This window comes from Spea bombifrons, chromosome 1 (assembly GCF_027358695.1).
Source record: "Spea bombifrons isolate aSpeBom1 chromosome 1, aSpeBom1.2.pri, whole genome shotgun sequence".
Lineage (NCBI taxonomy): Eukaryota > Metazoa > Chordata > Amphibia > Anura > Pelobatidae > Spea > Spea bombifrons.
Genome location: NC_071087.1, coordinates 117,461,288 through 117,485,142, shown reverse-complemented (window position 1 = coordinate 117,485,142; position 23,855 = coordinate 117,461,288). Strand labels below are relative to the sequence as shown.

The 23,855-nt window shown below is 38.6% G+C and overlaps 1 protein-coding gene across 2 annotated transcripts in view; it reads left to right on the top strand.

The window, feature by feature from the left end:
* Window positions 1-23,855, top strand: part of CIT (citron rho-interacting serine/threonine kinase) — a 55,880-nt gene that overhangs the window by 14,135 nt on the left and 17,890 nt on the right. The window contains exons 7-24 of one of the 2 annotated variants that reach the window (XM_053469748.1): window positions 580-673; window positions 751-954; window positions 1,131-1,284; window positions 5,326-5,509; window positions 9,688-9,793; window positions 10,535-10,678; window positions 15,651-15,770; window positions 16,359-16,529; window positions 17,271-17,324; window positions 17,859-17,912; window positions 18,378-18,518; window positions 19,300-19,425; window positions 20,340-20,435; window positions 20,659-20,775; window positions 22,522-22,631; window positions 22,726-22,900; window positions 23,006-23,203; window positions 23,284-23,337. In XM_053469748.1, coding sequence (XP_053325723.1) covers window positions 580-673; window positions 751-954; window positions 1,131-1,284; window positions 5,326-5,509; window positions 9,688-9,793; window positions 10,535-10,678; window positions 15,651-15,770; window positions 16,359-16,529; window positions 17,271-17,324; window positions 17,859-17,912; window positions 18,378-18,518; window positions 19,300-19,425; window positions 20,340-20,435; window positions 20,659-20,775; window positions 22,522-22,631; window positions 22,726-22,900; window positions 23,006-23,203; window positions 23,284-23,337 — 2,302 coding nt within the window. Of the gene's footprint in view, window positions 1-579; window positions 674-750; window positions 955-1,130; window positions 1,285-5,325; window positions 5,510-9,687; window positions 9,794-10,534; window positions 10,679-15,650; window positions 15,771-16,358; window positions 16,530-17,270; window positions 17,325-17,858; window positions 17,913-18,377; window positions 18,549-19,299; window positions 19,426-20,339; window positions 20,436-20,658; window positions 20,776-22,521; window positions 22,632-22,725; window positions 22,901-23,005; window positions 23,204-23,283; window positions 23,338-23,855 lie in introns of both variants that reach the window. The other variant, XM_053469740.1, reaches the window with a different exon arrangement.

Below are 23,855 nucleotides of genomic sequence, written 5' to 3'. Positions count from 1 at the left end.
GTATAAATCATAGCAAAATATTTGGTGGAGGTGTCAAAGGCTTTAGAGAGATAAATTACTATAAACTTTTCCCACACTGTGTTGAGGGGACAAATATATAAGTTTCTAATAGTTTGTGTAAAGCATTGCATGCAGTCTTTGTGGAAAAGACATGCCCTCGGTAGTTTGGAGGAGGGACCTGATCTGACAAATAATTCCCCCGCAGACATACAATGGGAATGTGTTTATATTCATGGATCAGAATTGTAAGTGGCATAATTAATATGAGCCCTTAATTAGGCATCACAATATAAAGGATCTTAATATACGTAGCCTCATTCAAATGACCACTTTTTAATTTTATATAATGTACGTTAAGAAGTTCTAGGAAACTGGATTAATGGGTACTATGTCCAGGTTCTAATTTAACAGCATTCTAATAGTGGTCTATATATATGACAAACTTCTTGGATTTTTCTCTGTTCTTTTAACCTTTATTTCTTGTGGTGAATTATTTAAATTCTTAAATCTGTAAAACTGCTCTTTATTATATCACTGCTTTTTTAAAGAAGAGTATGCAATGCCTTATATTTTTTACAGGGACATAAAGCCAGAAAACATTCTTATCGATCGTACTGGACATATTAAACTTGTGGATTTTGGATCAGCTGCAAGACTGACTTCAAATAAAACAGTAAGAAGCCAGGCTTTTTCTTCTATGTTAAGTATTAAACTCTTGAAACATATTTCTTAAAACATTATTTATTTTAGGTCAATGGGCGGCTTCCTGTTGGGACCCCAGACTATATGGCTCCTGAGGTTCTTATGGTGATAAATGGAGATGGAAAGGCTACATATGGACCAGAATGTGACTGGTGGTCTATTGGTGTTATTGCATATGAAATGATGTATGGAAAATCTCCATTCACAGAAGGGACATCCACAAAGACTTTCAATAACATAATGAACTTCCAGGTGAATGATCTTTTAATGTTTATTACCTGAAAATGTGTGTGTATATATATATATATATATATATATATATATATATATATATATATATATATATATATATATATAATTATATGTGTGCATTGCTACTACCTTTACATAGTTGAGAATTGATATGATTTGTATGGATATGCTTACAGCGGTTCCTGAAGTTCCCAGATGAGCCAAAGATCAGCAAAACATTTCTTGATCTGATCCAAAGCTTACTGTGTGGCCAAAAGGAGAGACTGAAATATGAGGATCTCTGCTGTCATCCATTTTTCTCAAACACGGACTGGAGCAATATTCGGAATAGTGAGTACATGTAAAAATGTAACAGGTGTGAATTGAATCAAGATAAACTAAAGGGAATGTATACAACCCCAAACAGCCATACCATGCATGCACTTGAAATTATATTACCCCTTCAGTACCAGGGCAAAAACGTATTTGATTTGTGCCAAAATATACGACTACGCTATAAAACAATCATTGATGCAGAGTCCTGGCAGAGAGGGATAGGAAGGGCAGTGGTACCTGGAGTCCTTTCTAATACCTTTTTTTCATAGCAGACTGCATCTTTTTTGAGCCTTTTGTTTGGCACTGGTGGTGGTGGTGGGGATTGTGCAAGGAAAATGCCTGCCTGTAAGACGTACAACGTTTTCATCTTGCGTATTCGGAGCGGACTCCTCAAAGATTTTTAACTGGAAGAATCTGCAGTTTCTTCCAGGTATTTTACAAACTAACTAAGAGAAGGAGCACTCTAGAGACTTGTAAAAAAAAAATGCAGAAGATCAAGGATTTATTTCACAGATCAATGTTTTGGTTCCACAGAGGAGACTTTTATAAAGACAATGTAACAATGGAATAAGTAGCAATATATATGTATACAAAAATAACGAAAACCCACTTACCTATAGCAGTGTACATCAAACAGAAAAAAGAGCTCTAAGAAGAAAGATGAAGACAGGCAAAGAAGGCGTGACACCCGACAGTGTCGGTGGTTACCATGGAAACCCTAATATAAACAGAGAGCCGAGGTGGCTACAATAAATCTAAATGATAGAGAGAGATAAAGTATCAACATCATTGGGGAAACTGCAGACCTCACTGCAGGCATGAAAATTCAAATGTAACAGTGTGACCAGAAACTGAGATGCAAAATATATATAGAAAACAGACTTGTACGTAGAGTATGAATGAGTTAATCAGAGAACAAGCAAGTGAGCAAAAATGAATGACCAGAGTATTAAAAGGAAATTAGAAGCATTTGTATGGCAACCAAATTAATAAGAAATGTGATTCTTGGCAAAAATGTCCAAAATATAAACAATATAAGCAATAAGATACAGGAATTACAATAAAAAAATATTATGTATGGAAAATAAGTGATGATACAATAGTTATTGTAAATAATAATACATATAAAAAACAATACACAAGCATTGGTTAATTGAGTCCTTTCTGTGACACTGTATCAATGGTATGTATGTATCCAGCTTCTTTGTGGAGAAGGATTTGGCATGATCACCACCACAGCGAAGTGGGCTGTATATGGTCGATGTCAGTAAATCGCAGAGTCGGCAGTCTTACCAACACAAAATGCCATCCTAATTGCTGAAGGGTGCCCTCTAATATGATCACGGAGAGTGAGTTTTGTGTTTTCAATGTAGACAAGACCACATGGAAATAACACTCGGTGGTGCAGGTAATATGGTGAATAGAAAATTGTTTTATGAAAACACAAAGGGAAAGTGATCCTGGGTGACATAGGGCTTAGTCTGCTGAGAAGAGTGTTTGGGGCATCTTTGAAATGGACAAATTCAATTTACCCCACCAAACTGTATATTTTTGTAAGCTAGACACCTTACGTTAAGTTAAATGGTGTTATTTTAATTTTAGTAGTCAGTAGTCATTTTTTTTTTTCTTAAGGGAATTTATTTGTCCTAACCTGTATTTAGTCATAGACAATTGTATGTCTGTTTTTTTTTTCTAGTGCAGCAGCTGAAAAAGCAGTCAAGATAAAAATTCTTCATACTTTCACTCAGGGTTTTTTTGGCACCCTCAAGCAACAGTTTATGTCAAAAATGTTGTTCGCAAAATAGATTTTTGATATGTAAGAATTATCAACCTGTGCGCAGTACTGCAGGCTTTATTATCCGTTTCATGCATATAGTTGGAAAAGTTATGATTCCACGTCATCAACCTGTTTACCGTGCTGTGCTAAGACAAAGTAGCTGGCTATCATGCTAGTGGCCAAGTTTGGGCATCACCTTGTTCAGCCACAAGTCGGAAATTAGTTGGTAGCATGTGAATTTGCACAGCCCGTCCCTGGACAGACTCCAAGTAAATACCCAAACACTTTCAATTTCAGATTTTAGAGAAACCAGTCCGTGAAGCTGAATGCCATAGCATTGATCAAGTTTTCAGACATTGAGGTTTGGCTCTAAGAAACTGGGAAGTTATTTAGCTAGGGATTGGTCTTTGTTCTATAGATCATAACAATGAGAATGTGTATAGTTATTGTTATGTAAATTTAGACAAGCTGCTGTGGGCTTGACTTGCTTGACCCAGCACTAGGAGACTAGTTTTAAGCCAGAAACGAACCCTGCCCCCTCTCTGTGGGTGCTTGTGCGTACCTAGGGGACCTGTGCTTCCAAAGACCTGTTAGCTTCTGCATAGGCTTGGCTTGTGGATAGTTTCCCCACCTATGTTGTAAATAGATCTCGAGGAGACTTTCCTTCATTTAAACATGTATTGATCATGCATATGTACATATCAGCCTTAGACAAATTTGTGCAAAAAGTGTTGAGTGCAAATCCTCTAATTTTATTTGCATCCATTAATCTGCCTGGACACATGCAATTGGTTTCTTCATGACACAACTTGAAACGAGCAAACAAGGTTAAAGATCTCTGTTTTTCAGCTAGCCGACAACCTCTTTTCTCAGTGCAGGAACTGGACACTGACACATACTGGTAGTGGACTATATATCCTAAATACATTGATAATGAGAGAACTCAATTCATACTAAGTTAATCAAATGATAATTTTTTTTTATATTACCGCTTATATATATTTAATGTTGTCCTTTTTTAGTGTTTGATACATCCTCTTGGTAATATTCATTTAAAAATATTTTTTTTGATATATGCACAAACAAAATCACTGAAAGTGTATGGGACTGGGCGATCTGTTGCGTAATATCGTCTCCATCACGTGTTGGCTAAAAAAAAAAACAAGGACGCTCCCCCCAGTGCGTATTCAGTGCGAGATAAAACAATATCTATACAACAGATAATAAACCATAAAAGATCAAATGCACACACACACACACACATATATATATATATATATATATATATTTAATTTCCAGCTGACAGGAATAAAATAAACTCTAGCTCTGCAACCTGTGCATGTATTGAAATTTTAAGTGACCTATTCACTCCGGCTGTGATTGCTTTGATTCATTGTTCCAGCTCACTCTGCATTCCACGGTCTAACTGACCATACAAATACAGAAACAAGGAGAAAGGACAGCGAAAATCTCAGATCAACTGTAAAATGCTTTAATGCTTTAATGCTTTAATACTTTCTTTTCCTGGGTAAATTATTGTTTGTTTTTTATTAGCAGCATTATAGATTGTTAAATCAGACACCTTATCTTCCTATCGAACTACACTTGTGTAATCTAGTTGACAATGTGTGCAGAGTGGGATATTTTTTCCCCTTGATCCTATTGGCCCAGTGGAGATTTATTCTGGAACCATGGTAACCGTATTAGTACCCAGAGTATCCTCCATATACAATGCCTTTTTCAGGCTGCTGTTTTCTCAGCAGCTTCTAAGTGAAGAAGCGCAGAATGTAGGATTATAACATGGCCCCCAAAATAGCTGGATCACATGTCCTCTGACTGTTTCCTGCAAACCATTTATATGTATTTTTTATGCATGTCTGTTTTTCTAATTTAGAAATATTTTAGTGTATTATTTAATATCTGATTTCTGATAATTCCCCAACAGGCATCACTATTTTTTTGCTTCCAACCGTAATCCATAACATCTGTTTTTTTTTTTTTGTTGTTGTTTTTTTTTTAGCCGATCTGTAAGAAACATTCACTATACTGTGTATGTGCTGGACATGTGGACTAATCCGAGAATTATTTTATTATACTGTAATGAATATTAAAAAAAAAAAGTGATTTCTGGAGCCGGAAGGGTTAATATCTTGTTGCTGTAATAGATTTCATAGCAGTGACTCAGTCTGCCAGCTCCTGAGAGAGCTGAAACTGCAGTGCTGGTGCAGCTAATGAAGCAGGTCCTAGGTTGTAATCCTCGTTTCTCTCGTTCCGACCAGCTCCTCCTCCGTTCGTTCCTACCTTAAAATCTGAAGATGACACCTCAAATTTTGATGAACCGGAGAAGAATTTGCGGGTTTTACCCTCTTCATGCCAGTTGAGTTCCACAGGATTCTCCGGCGAAGATTTGCCGTTTGTGGGCTTTTCGTTTACAAGGGCTTTGAGCGCGTTCAGCAAATCCGAGTAAGTACACCGAACGTGGAATTTGTATGGTTTGGGTGAAGAATGCAGGTTTCCGTGGCCTGCAATTCTGTTTGTATGCTATCTGCATCATATACAGCTCCTGCAGACATTGATATGTGTACGTTGAATCCCCTGGTCTTCTGGTGTAGAGATGTGAAGGAAATCTGCAGTACCAGGGGGGTGATTATTACATAGGAACACTAGGGAAACAAAACCGTGTTGGCAAGAATGCATTTTTTTAAAATGTAGTTTGGGAGCAGGTATAATGCTAATCTGATTTTTATTTGCTGCAGCGGACTGGAGATCGAATTAAAGAAGTTCATTTAAAAAGGGTGTGTGATGTCAGCAACTCGAGCTAGCAAATAACGCTGCTGGTATTCTGTATGTGTATCGAGCTGCTTATGACCTATCAGGACATAGTTATTAACGGGGCAACCATAATGATTAAAGGTCACATTATGGCCATCGATCATGCCAATCTGTTTATTTCTTAACAACAGCATGCGTGTTCCCTGCAAACTTCAGTTAAAAAGGGCGGATCCTCGTATACGTATTATGAAGATGCTTGGCGATCAAAACCCATATATATTCTTATCAGTGTAAAAGATGACAAATCAGATGTTTTGTTTTTTGCTTTTAAAGCAGGTTAAAACATGATGCAGAAGTTGAAGGTTTGCTGAAAAGTGATCCAAATGATGCATAAGCATATTCCTGCTGCAGTACATGTGTGACACGTCTAGATTGTATTAATAGTAGCGGCATACTTTAGCCTTGCTGATGTTATGTAATCAGTATGCCATCAGTATGTATTTGTGAGCTACACTTTTAATTGTCTCCACGGCCCATGTAGATTCAAATACTAATTCCCCTAGCACCTCTGGGAAACGCTTGGTTGTAAATCATACATGTTTGGTGGCGACCATTCAGTTCATTTTAATACTGCTAAGTCTACATCGTAGTGAGCGTTTTAGCAATTTGCCATTACCCAATTGAGGTGCGTATGATCTTGACACTGTTTTCACAAAGATAATGAAAGCAAACATTAGTCAACAATTTGATTTATGGATACTTGCCTAATGTAAATGATTATCTTTGCCGAATATGCCAGACATTAATGAACACAACTACTGTTGCAGGATGTTTGATTTGCTATTTCAGACCTAACTTTGCATAGCCCTGCATTTATTAAGATGTGCTTTGCAAGTTGAATCTTGACAATTTCTTATAAGTATACTGTAACTGGCTTATTGTTTAGAAGACATTGCCCAGTATGGTTATATCCGAAATTGTCCAGTACAAATCTTTCAGGAGGTCCCAGAATTCTTATGGTGAAGCCAGCCGTCAATGATGCATTCACATCACACTGCCTGTACGTGTCTGCTGTATTTTGGGATGTGCTGTGCTCTGAATGATAAGGATCTATGACTTCAATTTACTTTCAAAATGATAAAGCTGTGTTTTCAGAATAATAAAAAGTGTTGTATTGGATTCACTACCCATTAAATGCCTGAGACTGTTGGCCCTCTCAAAATACTGCCCAACAAAATGTACAATAACACATAATATTTATAAAGTTATTCGCATTACAGTATTCTATTAGGAACTCATTTCACTAACTATGAATTACGTAGCTTCTTAACTGCATGCTGTGTTATTTAGAGCAGCCACAGTGAACGTGTTGCATTTTAGTTATTGCACTGCAATTATCTTAATGATCACCCAGGATATTGGGATTGAACTGGTCCAATGCGTTTTCTTAAAAGCATAACAACACACACTATACGGACAAAAGTATTGGGATACCTGACCATTACACCAACTTTAACGACATTGCATTCTATTTCCCTTCTTGGACCTATCCCTACTACCCCTTCCACTAACCTTAATGCCTCTGACTTTGCCTCATACTTCAATAATTACATACTACTTGTTATGTCCTGTCTACCCATTGTATGGTGCTATATAAACAAAAAATAATAATACTTCTAAATACATATACATAAATATGAAGTTGGTTCCCCCCTTTTTAGCTTTAACAGCTTCTACTCTTATAAGGTTTTGGAGTTTCTGTGAGAATTTTTGCCCCTTCATCCAATAGAGTTTTTGTGAGGTCAGGCACTGATGTTGGATGAGAAGGCCTGGCTTGAAGTCGCTGTTACAGTTCATCCCAAAGGTGTTCAATTAAGTTGAGGCCAGAGCTCTACGAGGGTCAGTCAACTTCTTCCACACCAAACTCATCCAACCATGTCTTTATGGACCTTGCTTTGTCCACCACTATATGGACGATAGTATTGGGACACATCTCTTAATTATGGAAATAAGCGTTTGGGCTAGGAAAATGTTAATGCTTCAGCATACCAAGACATTTTGGACAATGCTAGGCTTCCAACTTTGTGGGAACAGTTTGGAGAAGTCCCTTTTCTATTTCAACATGGCTGTGCCCCAGTGCACAAAGCAAGGTCCATAAAGAAATGGTTGGATGAGTTTAGTGTGGAAGAACTTGACGGTCTTGTCCAACATCAGTGCCTGACATCACATATGCTGTACCGGATGAATGGGCATAAATTCCCACAGAAACTCTCCAAAATCTGGTAGAAAGCCTTCCCAGAAGAGTGGAAGCTGCTATAGCTGCAAAGGGGGGCCAACTTCATTTTAATGTCTATATATTTAGAATGTGATATAATCAATGTCCCTGTTAGTGTAATGGTCAGGTGTCCCAATACTTTTGTCCATATAGTGCGTGTGTGTATATATAACTTTTAAATTTTACTTTTAGTGGTGCTTTAGATTGATCTGTTTTGGATTCTTCCTTTTTCTTAGATCCAGTGTAAATTTTGCTGAGCCTTGGTTATAGCAAACCATTATGGACCTATAATGTCATTATTTGAATAGAATATTTTTTACATTGGCATTGATCTGTTGTCCCCTACACGTGTGATGCTAGACATGCAGTAGCATGAAGAGGTTGCTCTGCTCCACACACGGCCATTGCTGTATTTACCTGTTGAAACATTTTGGTGCGCTCCTGGTTCGCCTAGAAACATCTCATTCTGCCATCTAGTTAGCCCTGTTTACAGAAGTGAAGGATATTTTGGCATGGCGTGTCTTTGTACCATTGTGGATGGATTCTTTACTAAATTCTGAAAAATCTAAAAATATTAAATATTTGGTTCCTCTTCTTGCAAAGCTATTTGGAATCCATTGTTTATTCTAGACCTTGTGTCTTGTAATTAACAGTGCTTGGTGTTACCTTGACAAATCTTAAATCTACGTGCTTGTCATGATGTGTTACGGTGTATACACAAGACTGATAAGTGTGAATTGTAATAATTGCTTCTTAAACTCTGAACTGTGGCTCTTTTCTTGGTTGTTACAGTTTCACTTAACCAACTTCACTGAGTTTTTACAAAGGGCCAACCATAGTAAGCTGCTTTTGCGGGAAAGGTTCAGCTGATCCTGCATAATGTATTATTAAATCTAAGGGTTTTTTTTTGTTTTTCCAAAGTCAGTTCTACCATTTAACTATGCATTATGCATTGCTAGCGCAGGCATTTTTGCAGGAGCTCACTGGGCTTAATGCATAATGAATTAGAGAGCTGAAGCTGTAGCTCTCACACATTGCTAAACTGGTCACCTGTTCTATAAAAGGGAAACATTTTGGGTTGGTACGCTTGCTCCAGCCTAGCAGGAAACAAGGAACTGGAAAGCTTTCTCTTGAACCAACAAACTATGGACCAACAACTAAGGTCTTCGTAAAAGCATCTTTTTTATTAGGTCATTTTAAAACATATGTAGACAACAAGCTGTAAGCGCTACACTCCTTTTGCATGTAGTGCTTCATAGACCTAAGCAGAAGATTTTATGAACATTTTAGCTACTAATGTTTTTTGTGGATTCACCTAGAAGCTCTACAGTTCCTTTATTGTCGTGTGTAGGTCACTGGCTGTAGCTAAGAGTAATGGAGGAATTCCTGAAGCCCTGCTTATGAATTTACAAGTTGCATTTGAGTGTAGGCCCTTGCCAGTGAACTTGAACCAGTTATATTTTCTTGCTCCCAGCTCCATCTTGGGACCATTATTTACCTGACTTTGGTATACTAGACATTTTGACTTGAGTCAGGGAGCAGTCAATATATAGATATATATATTTTTTACTAATATCTTACTTTTGTGTTTTAGGTCTATTGTTTCTGGCTTGGAATCTCCAGCCAAGTTGAGCTCCATGGAGAAGAAGTTATTTCACAAGAGCAAAGAGCTGCAGGACACACAGGACAAATGTCATAAGGTATTTAAATCATCGCTTGGCCTACCTGTTTCCAACAGAGATACCCTTCAAATACTTACCTGGGAATCAAGAAAAAAAAATTGGTGCCAAGTGTGCATTCCCGCCGAGTCTCTTCCACTCTGCAAAGCTTTTCGGCCCTTGCCAATGTTATTTATCATCAAAATGCTCAACTAACCACTCTGGATCGCTAGAGGTTCATCGGTAACCGGGTGTTGGATGCAATTGGTTAGCAGAGGACGTTTTCCACGACGTTGGACTTCATTAATCAATGAATATCCTTTGTTTGACTTATACAAACGTATTGGCCTGTGTGAGTCGTTCATAGCATTCATGTTGCTTTTCATGTGTATGCAAATCTTATGAGCTTGGGCAGGGGCCCTCTCTGGAGTACGCACACTTACTTCTTGGAGCCTTTGAGAAGTCAAACTGTTTATCCCCAGTTTATGTGAAAATGGGGCAAAACGTTTTCTCTTCAGAGCTGGATTTGGGATAATACTGAAGGGACAATAACAGGTGAAAATGACTAACCTTTTGGCAAGCTCTCTACATTGGGCATTTCCTTCGGCCAGTGTTTAAACGTGAACAGCCAGCCTGTGGATGACTTTATAAGCCCATCTTTAGAAGAAGTGAGCTCACCCTGAACCTTTTCTGCTTTAGCTTTGGGACCAAATATTACATTTTTAGTGAATCATTTGGCACTAACGAGCTGTTTAAATCCTGTTTATTTTATGTATATTACAGATGGAGCAAGAAATGACTCGACTGCACCGCAGAGTTTCTGAGGTGGAAGCTGTGCTCAGTCAAAAAGAAGTTGAATTAAAAGCTTCAGAAACCCAGCGATCTCTCTTGGAGCAGGATCTTGCCACTTACATCACAGAATGCAGCGTGAGCATCACTGACCACCCTTTCATGAGCCTCGTTAACATAAGTGCTCATGTTTAGAGTGTATATGGTACTGGGAAGCTTTGTGGCAAATGATAAATAGTTACTCTAGGTTGTGTGTTAGCTCTTTACAAGGTAAAGGTTTGTAGCAGGCAATACTATAATATGACGTGTTAAATTCACGCCATACAAATGTTGCTTGCTTTAAGGGTAATTCAGTAATCCATGAGATTTACGTATGCTAAACTGTGAGATAATTTAGGAAATCTCCAGCTATCTCCCTCGGTGAGTTATGAGTTCAATTCCTATTGATGTTATGGGATCTATTCTAGCGTTTCCAACTCACAGGAAAACCTGCATTGCCTAAATTAGAAAACTCAGTGGTGAAGTAAATGTATAGGAAGCCTGATGGCTACTGCTATTTTGATAGTTTGGAGAGTTTGATCACTTTGCTACTGGAGATTTTATTGAATTCATTGGTGTAGGGTGTTAGAGTTCTGCTCATCGTGGTACAAACCTTAAGTTGTATTCATTTTTTCATTTAGTGCAGGACTCAACAAAAGAGTCAGGTGTTGCTGCACCACTACTGCAGGGTTGTGTGATGTGTCATGTGACCCCACTGAGTTTCCACTTCCTGGCAGAGCCTAGAAATAATAAAAAAGAAAAAACTCTGCATAGAGCCAGTTGCTGGATGCACGTGCCAGCAGGTGATTCCCTAGGCACCAACATTCAGTTCTGGTTACCATGGTGACCTGGCTCCTGTAGTTGGTGGAGGCCCAATTTAGTGGCTTAAGTTGATTAAAAATGTATATATTAATCTTTTTTTTGTTTTTCTGGATGCCTCAGTTTGTATTTTGTTATGGCTAATTTAGGCCTTAACAATTCATAGGGTACATGGCTCTTAAAAAAAAATATCATGGCTGGCCAGTGCGTTATTTTTTTATTTTTGTAATATTTTACATTTAAATCTATTGGCATATCTCTTTCTCCTCAGTATTCCCCCCTTGCTTCTAAAAACTACACAAAGGTGTCAACCTCTGACCTTCTGCCATGTTCTTATTTTATAGATTCTGCTAGTATTCACACAGCAGACACTGCCATTTGCAGTGAAAATGTCATTATTCTGTCCTCTGTGCCTTTTACCTTAACCTGATGGTGGGGTGATGGCAGAATGGTTTAGCTGCATTCCCTTAAGAGTACTAGATTATTTAGAGGTGACATTGTTTATAAAGCAGGATTTTCCTTATATGGAGTTCCTCTGTCCTAGTTGATACTGTTACCTAGCAACAGTACTTCTGCAACCCCCCCCCTTCGCTGGGAATACATTTTGTAGATTACTCCTATTAATTCACATACCTGGAAGGGGGTATCCCTAGTTCTCTAGCTGCTGAAATACTTCATCAGCTATGTTCTGGACAATAAAAAAAACCGACAAAGATTCTGTAAATAAAAATAATCATGTTTTCTCCGTCAAGTACTATAATGATCACAAGGACAGATGAAGAGAAGTGAATAGCTAAATATGTGAATGCTACGATACTTGTTCCTTTTGGTGGAACATCTACTTTAACAGCTTTATGGTACAGAAGAAGTGGCGTGACCACAGTATTTTGCTGCATGGGACTAACCTTTGATGGCAGTTAATACTGCAGTCTCTACTTTTTCTCGTGTTTATTAGTTTACTTCTATGAATCCACTTCTGTGTCTGGAAGAAATATGCCAAAATTAGGTTTACACCCCATTACTTCTCTGCCTATGTTCCATGCTATAAGCATGCAATGACATGTAATGTAAATCTAACACCAAGCCCAAATAGGTTTGTCTCCTTTTGCTTCCTCTAGCCTAATATAGTACACAGCCTGTGGTAGCCTATTTTAACACTTCAATTAAGTAGGCTGTACGGTATTATCTGAAATAGCATCTAATTAGATTGCTATTCTTTTAATCATATGACGCCTCCACATTTTTCACTCGCAAGTAAAAGAAATGGTGTTTGTATGTGTATATCTATCTGTCTAGCTATTTATTTATATATTCACATTTTTCTTTAGTTTCCTTGTTCTTTAGTTTCCTTGTTTATTTTTGTTGATTAATAGGTATGTATGAAAGTATATATCTATCTTGTGGATCCTTACTCTCTTGCTGTACTTGAATAGGCAGTAATCACGGTTTGTGGTTATTTTTGTTTTTATTTTTTATTGACGATGTTGTTCGAGCACTTTGTCTGTCTCTGTACGAGAGCAAAATTTGCAGAGTTTTCAAACATGTTAGTTTTCTTTAAACTATTTGCTCCTGGGATTTTACAGGTCGTAATTAAAAAGTGAAGCACAAATGCACTGAGGCCAAACACTTTAATGAAAGACAGGGATGTCATTCAAAGGTTAACTCAATGGAAAGCAGCACCCCTTGCAGTGTCAATAGACATTGAGTTAAATCACACAATAAAAAATTGGTAGTTAACATCAAATTTAGAAAAGATGGCCTTTCGCTAGACATTTTTAAATGATAAAGGTTTCCATTTTAACATTTCATTAAACAATTTAACCTTTCCGAATATGTTTTTGGTGCCCCCTCTGCACGCTGTGTTGAGAAGCCTACCTCGCTGTTCTATTGTGGATCTGAATGCCTGTGTGGATAGTTTGCAATGTTTTACAATATTTCTATTGTTTGCGTGACAAACTAAGAATTAGTTTTTATATTTTAATTTTATGTTAAAAATATTTTATATTTAAAATACTAGGGGGAGACTACAGTTGTGGCCAAAAGTTTTGAGAATGACACAAATATCAATTGCTACAAAGTCTGCTGCCTCAGTTTAGATGACTCCAGAATGTTATGAAGAGTGATCAGATGAATTGCGATCAATTGCAAAGTCCCTCTTTGCCATGAAAATGAACTTAATTCCAAAAAACATTCCCACTGCATTTCATCCCTGTCCCAAAAGGACAAGCTGACATCATGTCAGTGATTCTCTCAGTAACACAGGTGAGAGTCGGACTCTGTTATGCCGATTGAGTTAGAAGAACAGACTGGAAGCTTTAAAAGAAGGGTGGTGCTTGACATCATTGTTTTTCCTCTGTTAACCATGGTTACCTGCAAGGAAACATGTGCTGTCATTATCGCTTTACACAGAAAGGTCTTCGCAGGCAAGGATATTGCTGCTAGTAAGATTGCACCTAAATCAACCATTTATCGGATCATCAAGAACTTCAAGGAGAGAGGTTCAATTGTTGTGACAAGTGCTTCAGGCTGACCAAAAAAGTCTAGCAAGCACCAAGACTGATATTATGCCCCAAACAATTGGATGCCCCAATTGTTTGGGGCATCTGGGAAAAAAGCTTATTCGGAGAAGACAGGATGAGTGCTACCATCAGTCCTGTCTCATACCAACAGTAAAGCATCCTAAGACCGTTCATGTGTAGGGTTTCTTCTCAGCCAAGGGAGCGGGCTCACTCACAGTTTTGTGAACACAAATAAACAGTTTTGTGAACCATGAATAAAGAATGGTACCCACACATCCTTCAAGAGCAACTTCTCCCAACCATCCAAGATCAGTTTGGTGACTAACAATGCCTTTTCTAGAATGATGGAGCACCTTGCCATAAGGCAAAAGTGTAATTGTCAATAAAAGCCTTTGACACTTATGAAATGCTTGTAATTATACTTCCGTATATCATAGTAACATCTGACAAAAATATCTATGAACACTGAAGCAGCAAACTTTGTGAAGACCAATACTCAAAACTTTTGGCCGGGGCTGTAGGTTGGTAGACTTAAGGTAAACATTATCTTTAGGATGGTCTTTTTTTTATCATAGTTTGAATGCTTTCAATAACGATTGAAATAAACAATTATAGGCCACACCCCTGCTTTAAAGACAAAGTGTGGGAGGGGAGTGCGGCCTATAATTGGGCAAGTACGGTATATATAATTTTTATAAATTAAAAAAAACAACCTAACACTGTCATTTAGAGTGGTTTGATCTATCTATCTCTCAGATCTTGGGTGAGATCTCAGCTTCTTCACTTCCCCCTGTATAGGCACTCAAACCCTGTATACAGTCCTATACACCACTATAAACCTGATGTTTGCTGAACTAAATCCCTGAAACAATTTCAAGGAGGAGTTCAGGTAAAGTGAACAGAGCTTTTGGTGTCTGTGTGGACAGAGTGACAACAGATTGTCTTCTCTGCGGAGATTCTTGCAAAAATTCACTGTGTGACTTGGGTATATTGGAAGGATTTAGCAAGTCAAGGGTGGCCTTTGCTTTCCCCATTAATAAAATGGCTTTATAGACACTAACATAGAATCTGATGGCAGATAATAACCATTTGCCCATCTAGTCCGACAGGTATTTAGTCTGCTTGTTTTTTTTCTACGTGCTCTAAAGACTCAAACCTTAATCAATTGGTCTCGACTTAGATTAAATATAGCCAAATGCCTATCCCATGTATGTTTAAATTCTCTCACTGTTTTAGCCTCCACCACTGGTATTCTGTTCCACTCATCCACCATTTGCTATTAAGAATAAAAGCAGTGGGAAATATGCTTGTTATTAGCACGGTTTACCTGTTTTTGGGTCCTCACTCAGGATTGTGTATACTTTAGTCTGCTGCTTAACCACTGGTATTCTTGTAACAGTATGGTCTGATCCATGCAGAGGAGCCCCAGCACACGTCTCTAGCTGTGTTACAGGGAAAGACACTGATCAGCAATTGCAGAGCGAGCATGGATGTGTTACCTTCGCCGACGGCAAAATACCCATCCCTCAGGAATAATATCCCTCAGGAAACTTTTGATGTTCTTGTAACATACATTTTTAATGTGGTTTAAAAATACCCTATAATATTTCTTTTTTTATAGACTCATTTTTTAGTAATTATTCATATGGTACTTAAGTTAATGCGGATGAACTTTAGCTTATGGCTAAGTAGAGCTGCATATGTATATATACCTAAAACAATCTGCCTTGCAGAGTTTAAAGCGCAGCCTAGAACAGGCCCGAATGGAAGTTTCCCAGGAGGATGACAAGGCATTGCAGCTACTTCATGATATCAGAGAGCAGAGCCGGAAGCTTCAGGATATTAAGGAACAGGTATGAACTCATGTTGCCAATCTTCATGTTTCCAGATGGCTAATCCTATATATATATATATATATATATAGATGAATGTTTTACTTAGTATGATACATGTTCCAAATTATGGCTGCTTTTTCCCTCTCTTTTCCTAAGCCAAACTGAAAATATACCAACGTATTTTACTTTCACGTTATATCTTTTCGTGTCCTCATTGCCCTCATCAATTTATTTATCGCAAAGGTGTTCATACTTTTGGACTGCTGGCCAAGAATAGACTACTAAATTCTTTTCACCCCACCCAGGGGCTCCAGTTTCTTCACACTAATGATTGCTATGAGGGTTAGCTTATGGTCCCCATACATTTAATCTATTTCACTATTCCCATAAGATTATCCCATTTGAACAATGAAGGCATTCATTATTATAGATAGATATTTATGCATTTGAGCCTATGGGTTGAATGTGATTTACCAGGGTTTTTTGTGACCCTCAGCCAAATTGCTTCTGGTTGACTAGACTACCACTCACCACTACATAAACAATACCGTTTTTGAGGTCCTCCTATGGACAACAATGAACTTGATTTTTATTTTAATTTCTCAGGAATTCCAAGCTCAATTAGAAGAGATGAAGCTGATGATGCACCAGCTGGAAGAAGATCTGTCAGCTGCTCGCAGACGTAGTGACCTATATGAAGCTGAGCTGCGGGAGTCTCGATTAGCTGCAGAAGAATTCAAACGGAAAGCAACAGAGTGTCAGCAGAGACTCCAGAAGGTAGGAAAGACCTTGCATAGGATTTTCTCAAAGGTAGACAAACTGTACCTCCAAGCTGAACTATAACGCCCATGGTACTGACAAGCCAGAGGCTGTTGCAGGATCCTTCTAGAAGGCATTTGACCCGGCCCTGGCGTGACGTGAGCCGATATTGGACCAAGACATAGCTTATGCGGCACTTGTTGATTGTGCAAAAAGACCAAAACAAGGAGCAAGCATGTAAAGCTGGCTCTAGCTCACAGCCTGTGCCTCTTGATGATCCTGGCTGAGCTATGCTTTGGCCTCAAGGCCGGGTTGACTCTAATTTAATCATGAAAAGGACAACGACTGGTGACATTCTATATGCTTTATCCTTTCTACAGTCTATAGCTATATCCTTACTAGTGTTATGTTTTCTTGAATTAGCCTTAGCCCTAAATATGTGTAAAAAGATTTACTCTCTGTTCTTTTGCAAATGAATTAACAATACATTTATTTTGTTTCATAAAGTAAATTATATACTTCTGAATGCTGTAATGATTGCTTTTAGTGCATTGCAGTGTAGATGACTTAAAATGAATTTCTGAATTAAACATTACTAATATAACCCTTTCACAACTTTTTAAGGACCTGCTATTCTAAGACAAATCGGATTATTGCATACAGACATTTATTAATAGCTGATGAAATACTTGGTACATGTCCATCAGGTCTCCGTATTTGAAAGGACTTGTTTCCATATTAATATTTTTTATATTTCAGGCTAAAGACTATGGCAAAGCTGAAGTTGGGGAACTTCATTCAAAACTTGAGAAGGTAAATATTCCTTAATTCTCTTTTCATTTGAACTTCATATATATATATTTTTTTCAAGGTATGTTGCTTCTTTTGTTTTAAGGGCTGTTCCTATTAGTTCATGTTTCAAAATCCTCTTTAAATAATCATTTAGCAGCACCCCTATGCATTTGCTTCTTTTTTTTCCTTGCCCCCTAGCTCCTTGACTTACAGGAGGTGTATTCCGCTTATCACTTTGCACAGCTAGGAAACCTGCCACCAGCCTACTCTACTGCTGGCTTCTGTGTCAGTTCCAAGAAGTTTCACATGCAAAAGAAATCCAGCAGCCAAAAATGATAGGAGAAACCAGTCCAGAGAGGAGGTGGTGTGCTGTAGTTCTGGATATAGTATATGTACTAATTCGGCAACCTTGCGGGGAAAAAAGAGTGTGATTGTCCCAAGCTCCTTTGCTAATGGCCGTTTTGTATTTATAAATCAAAGTTTGTTTACCTTGAAAGTAATAATCAACGTGGAAAAAAATTATTATGGTAATTAGTTTTCTCATTGTAAACACAGATCAATGCAGAGCAGCAGAACAAAATTCTGGACCTGCAGGAGAAACTTTCAAAGGTATAAATGTAATCCCATTTATTTTTTTAGAAATAAGTATTTTTCTGGTTCACTTAAATCAGTTCTGTATCACGTAACATGTTCATTCTTTGGCTTAAAATCTGGGACTTAATTGCTTGGATTGTATCGCATTTACAGAAAATCACCCCCCAAAAATCCTTGATAAAACAAAATAAACGGCAAATTTGTTTTCTGTATGTTGAGAGGAAAAAAAAATCCTATAAGGAGAAACTGAGCCAAAAAAGTGGAACACTGCTTATTTTTTTGTATTTTGTTTTATAGCAGTGCAATATGCTAGACTCTTGCAGTTTTGCTCTTGTTTCTTTAATTGCAACAATGCATAAATAGATATTTGGATGATCCATAAATTTATGAGATTTCCATTTCTATAATTAGTTAGTTATACAAGTGCATAAAATATCGAACACGTTATTTTTCAACAAGTTTTAATCCTTGTAATTTTAGGCTGTGAAAGCCAGTTCTGAAGCTACTGAACTGCTGCAAAATATTCGCCAAGCAAAAGAGAGAGCCGAAAAAGAACTGGAGAAACTAAAGAACCGGGAAGACTCGAATGATGGAATGAAGAAAAAATTGTTTGAGGCTGAAGTACGTCCACAAACTGCAAGCCCCTCAAAAGTATTACTTCCCCTTCTGATTGATAGTCACTCGTCCGTTTTCCTCATTCTCATTGTTCTACGTGCCTCTCTTTGCCTCTTAACCATCATTTCTATTAATTATCCAATCACATAAATCTCTGTAGTATCTCTAGCTTTTTTATTTATTCTTACACCATGCCCTCATCATCTCCAGTATCTCTACTCATCTCCGCTTTTTGTAATGTCATTTCTCAACCCATGATGAAGGGGCCAAATATACAGGAGATAAGTTGAAGGTATAGTTAGTTGGTGAACATTTCTAGTGACGGAACTCCACTGAAAATTGTGCTGTCACTCTCAGGACAGCCTGACTGTAGAATCAGCCAAACCATAAGAATAGGTGTTTTCTCAGAAAGAGGTTTATCCTTGTTTGATAGCACTTGCTCCCCTACCCTCTTGTCTCCCTTTGTTAGATCTCTATTTATTTATCCATGCATGAGATCTGCAAGTATTACTAAAATACTTAATGCTGTCACGTGATATGACACTGTGGTCCCTCCTATGGCAGAAGCACTAAAACTTCACAACCACTATAGATTTATAGCATCTATGTATACGAAAGACATGTCAGCAGTGAATTGGGGACAAGGACCATGTATATAAGAATTCCTTTCTCCTGATGCCCTATGTAATAATACCACTCAGTATATCCGACACTGACATAGATTAATGGCCACTATTTGTAATAAAATCGAATGACTGAAGCACAATGATTTGTACTTAATCATCAGGAAAGGCGGCATTCGTTAGAAAACCAAGTGAGGAGGCTGGAGAACGTAGAGCGCAGAGAAAACAAATTAAAGGAAGAAATTCAGATCAAATCGCAGCAAATTCAGCAGATGGCTGAAAAAATCATGGTAAGTTCAAGTGTCTATTTAAATGAATACCTTCTGAAATGCTGCCTATAGAAATTAGCAAATGTACCACTGGGTAACATTTCTGTTGTCGGCTCACCAGTGTGGCGTAGCCACGGTAGGATTTATTCTGTTAAAGTGTCCCAAACTCATGTGGATCACACAGCTTTATATCTGTATTTATAGCATTACATGAGTTAATATTAAACCATATCATAATTAAGGACAACATGCTGCTGTTCGATAAACTTAAAGGGGAATTATTCTGAAAAAAAAAGAAAAAATGTTTTTCTTTGAGTTTTAAATACAATTTTGGTTTACGGTAATAGAATATAGAACTATTATACACTTGTTACAGACATTGCATTTTGATTGAAAAAAAATTGTTAAAACTAAAAATGGCACGATTTGTAATGACCCTTACAAATTACATTAGCAATGATGAAAGTAATTCTTAACCGGAGTGTCTCGGGCAGAAGGCGCTGTCTGACTTGGGGGAGAGGGCAAGTAATGTCAAGTGGTCCCTGGCAACATACACACTAGCTTAGCCCCTCTTACACACACACTCACTCACACATTCTCGATAAAATTTTCGATCTCACACCCTTACCTTGCCTGAAACACTTTGTGAGTAACAACACTATTAACGTGCGGTCACATAACATTGTATTATGTGAACCTGCTGTGCTTCTGAGATTGGGCAGGTCCGGTTTGGACTGACCATGTTTGAAGTATGTTGGACATATGTAATTCCCTGCACTTCTAAATATTTCCCAGGTAATAACCATAAGCTCTATTCTGCATGTGACAGTATAATGCACATGTGCATCTCTAACCGTGATTAGAGGCTTTCTGCAGCATAAGTCATCTTCACATGTTTTGGCACATGCATAACTGGCAATAATTTATATGTATAGGAACTTGAAGAAAAATACAGAGAGGCCCAGATTGGAGCGCAACACTTAGACGCTCACCTAAAACAGAATGAGCAAGTCTATGAAGAGAAAGTCAGAGTAAGTATCACCCCTGAATATTCACTGAATATTACCCTTGACCTTTATTTTATTTCTTTGAGTCCTATTCACTTTATTATTTTTCCACCTTGATGAAGCCCCAAACTCTTTACTCTCTTCCACACCTTACCTGAGTTTATAGTTTTATCTTGTATGATACCATCCTCGGTTTGTATCTATTTACTATTCACATCACCTAATTCATCTCGCCTTATTCCAATAGTGTCTTGAAGCACAGATGAAAAATGATCTGTCTGACAAGGAATCACTTGAATCCCTCCGCTTGAAAAATGAAGAAGAAATTTGTGAAAAAAACAGAATATTAAGTGAACAGAAAGCAGTAAGTACATCCATGAGAGCAGCCATTTTATTCATTACCATTTCAAGCAAAAAAAAATATTTTGTAAAGGTTGTGATAGGGCTGCAACTAACGATTATTTTAATAATCGATTAATCGGCCGATTATTTTTTCGATTAATCGATTAATCGGATAAAAAAAAACAATATGCAAATTTTTCGTTTATTTAAAAGAATTTAATGAACTGGATGTTAAAAAACAACTTAAAATTTACATTAACATTCTTATTTTGTTATGATGTAATAAAAAACAATATTTTCAAAGTAAAAGAACCCAAACACAATATTTATGAAACAAAATAACCCCAAACATTCTGAAAAGAGGTGGACTATTACTGTTCAAGAAACTTTGCCCCAGCACTTTGCACTTTGCACCCAGCACTTTGCACCCAGCACTTTGCACCCAGCCCTGGCACTTTGCACCCAGCACTTTGCACCCAGCACTTTGCCCCAGCCCTGGCACTTTGCATCCAGCACTTTGCACCCAGCATTCAGCACTTTGCACCAGCACTTTGCACTTTGCACCCAGCCCTGGCACTTTGCACCCAGCACTTTGCACCCAGCCCTGGCACTTTGCACCCAGCACTTTGCACTGTGCCCCTGCACCCAGTCTCTAACTCTGCCCTGCACCCAGCCCTGCCCCCACATTCTGCCCTGCCCCCACACTCACACTCTGCCCTGCACCCACTCTGCCCTGCACCCACACTCACACCCTGCCCTGCATCCCCACCCCCACTCTGCCCTGCACCCAGTCTCCCACTCTGCTCTGCACCCACACTCACACCCTGCATCCCCACCCCCACTCTGCCCTGCACCCAGTCTCCTGCCCTGCACCCCCCACCCCCACTCTGCCCTGCACCCCCACCCTGCCCTGCACCCCCACCCCCACTCTGCCCTGCACCCACACTCACGAACCGCTCTGTGCGAATGGAGCCACTCGCACAGAGCGAACCGCTCTGTGCGAATGGAGCCACTCGCACAGAGCGAACCGCTCTGTGCGAATGGAGCCACTCGCACAGAGCGAACCGCTCTGTGCGAATGGAGCCACTCGCACAGAGCGAACCGCTCTGTGCGAATGGAGCCACTCGCACAGAGCGAACCGCTCTGTGCGAATGGAGCCACTCGCACAGAGCGAACCGCTCTGTGCGAATGGAGCCACTCGCACAGAGCGAACCGCTCTGTGCGAGTGGAGCCACTCGCACAGAGCGAACCGCTCTGTGCGAGTGGCTCCATTCGCACAGAGCGATTCGCTCTGTGCGAGTGGCTCTGTGCGATCCGTGCACATAGACATGAAGAATACTTACCTCCGGAACGCGTCACATCCGTCACGTAGCTAAAAGAAGGCGGAGACTGCAGAGCGTGTAGCAGAAGCGGGGAACGCTCGCGGAGGTAAGTAAAAGGAGCCGAGTGCTCCAACAACGAATTGATCACTCGATTAATCGATAACGGAAATCGTTATCGATGATTTCCGTTATCGATTATTATCGATTTTATCGATTCGTTGTTTCAGCTCTAGGTTGTGATGATTTTATCATTGCTGCATAATAATAAGCAGTTTTATAACATGCTACTGGGTAGGATAATTTCTTAAACTTTAAGCTCTGCAGGATGGGGACCACCTATTCCTTTTCTACCGGTCCCTTTATTATATTCTAAAATACAAGGAACATTTGCTAGGGCTATATGAATAAATACATATAGAAATAAATTGTAACACTCTGCCTTTCAGATGATTAATGCTTTGGAATCAAAGATCAAGTCTCTGGAACAAAGATTAGCAGAACTGTCAGAGGCAAACAAACTGGCTGCAAATAGTAGTCTTTTTACGCAGAGGAACATGTAAGTTTTGATTTACACGTGTCCAGTGGATCTATATAACATGTGACAGACTTTATAATGCAGTATTTACTTTTACCTACATGGACTCTTTCAGGAAAGCTCAAGAAGAAATGATTTCAGAACTCAGGCAACAAAAATTTTACTTGGAAACCCAAGCTGGGAAAACAGAGGCACAGAATCAGAAGCTTGAAGAACAGCTAGAAAGAATCACTAACCAGGAGCACACCGACAAGAACCGTCTTCTGGAACTGGAGACTAGATTGCGAGAGGTGAAAAACACGAGTGGATGGTTTAGTGGCAGTCTGTGCATTTAGAAGGATTATGTTCTGTAACCATATAGTAAACTTGCTAATGATGTTGATTTCACTCCACAGATCAGTCTAGAGCACGAGGAACAAAAGCTCGAGCTGAAAAGGCAGGTAACAGAACTCCAGCTGTCATTACAAGAGAGGGAGTCCCAGATCTCCACCTTTCAGTCAGCCCGATCTGCATTGGAGAGTCAACTGCACCGAGCAAAGACCGAACTCGAGGAAACTACAGCAGAGGCTGAGGAAGAGATCCAGGCGTTAAGGGTATGAGACATCCCTGAACTGAGTTTTAAATGTCTTTTATAGGTCACTCCTTTAACATATTTTTCCTTTGTTTTTGTCAGTCGCACCGAGATGATATCCAACGTAAATTTGATACCTTGCGTGACAGTTGTACAGTAAGTAATCTAGTTGCACCACAATTTATATTTGTTTCTAAGACAAAGTTCTTTTGAAATACATACAATGCCTTTTTTTAAAAAACATTTTTTATATAATAGTTAAATGCTGTGTCCTTTTGTGACACCCGATGACTAATGTGAAATAAGATTAGATGACTTAGAATTTCGCTTTTTTATTTGGAGTTTACAGGTGGTATTTTCTTGTTCTCTGCTGCTAAAGTACTGAAAGACTACACTTAGATTACAGTGTACATGTTTTGTTCTTTTCAAAATAACATTTGAGAAGCTCCAAGAAGTAGCTCTCCAAATAACCACATGTACCAACCCTTTCCTTGAACAAGCTCATCAAATCAGTAAAAATTAAGGCATACTGAGGCTCGTTAAAGTATCAACACATTGTAAGAGCCTATGGAAACTGGTACTATTCTATTATATTATTCAGAAAGAGTGCAATAGGACAACGAAAGTGCCCTTAAGGTGTTAGGAACTTATTTTTATGTTTGTGTTCCTGCTGT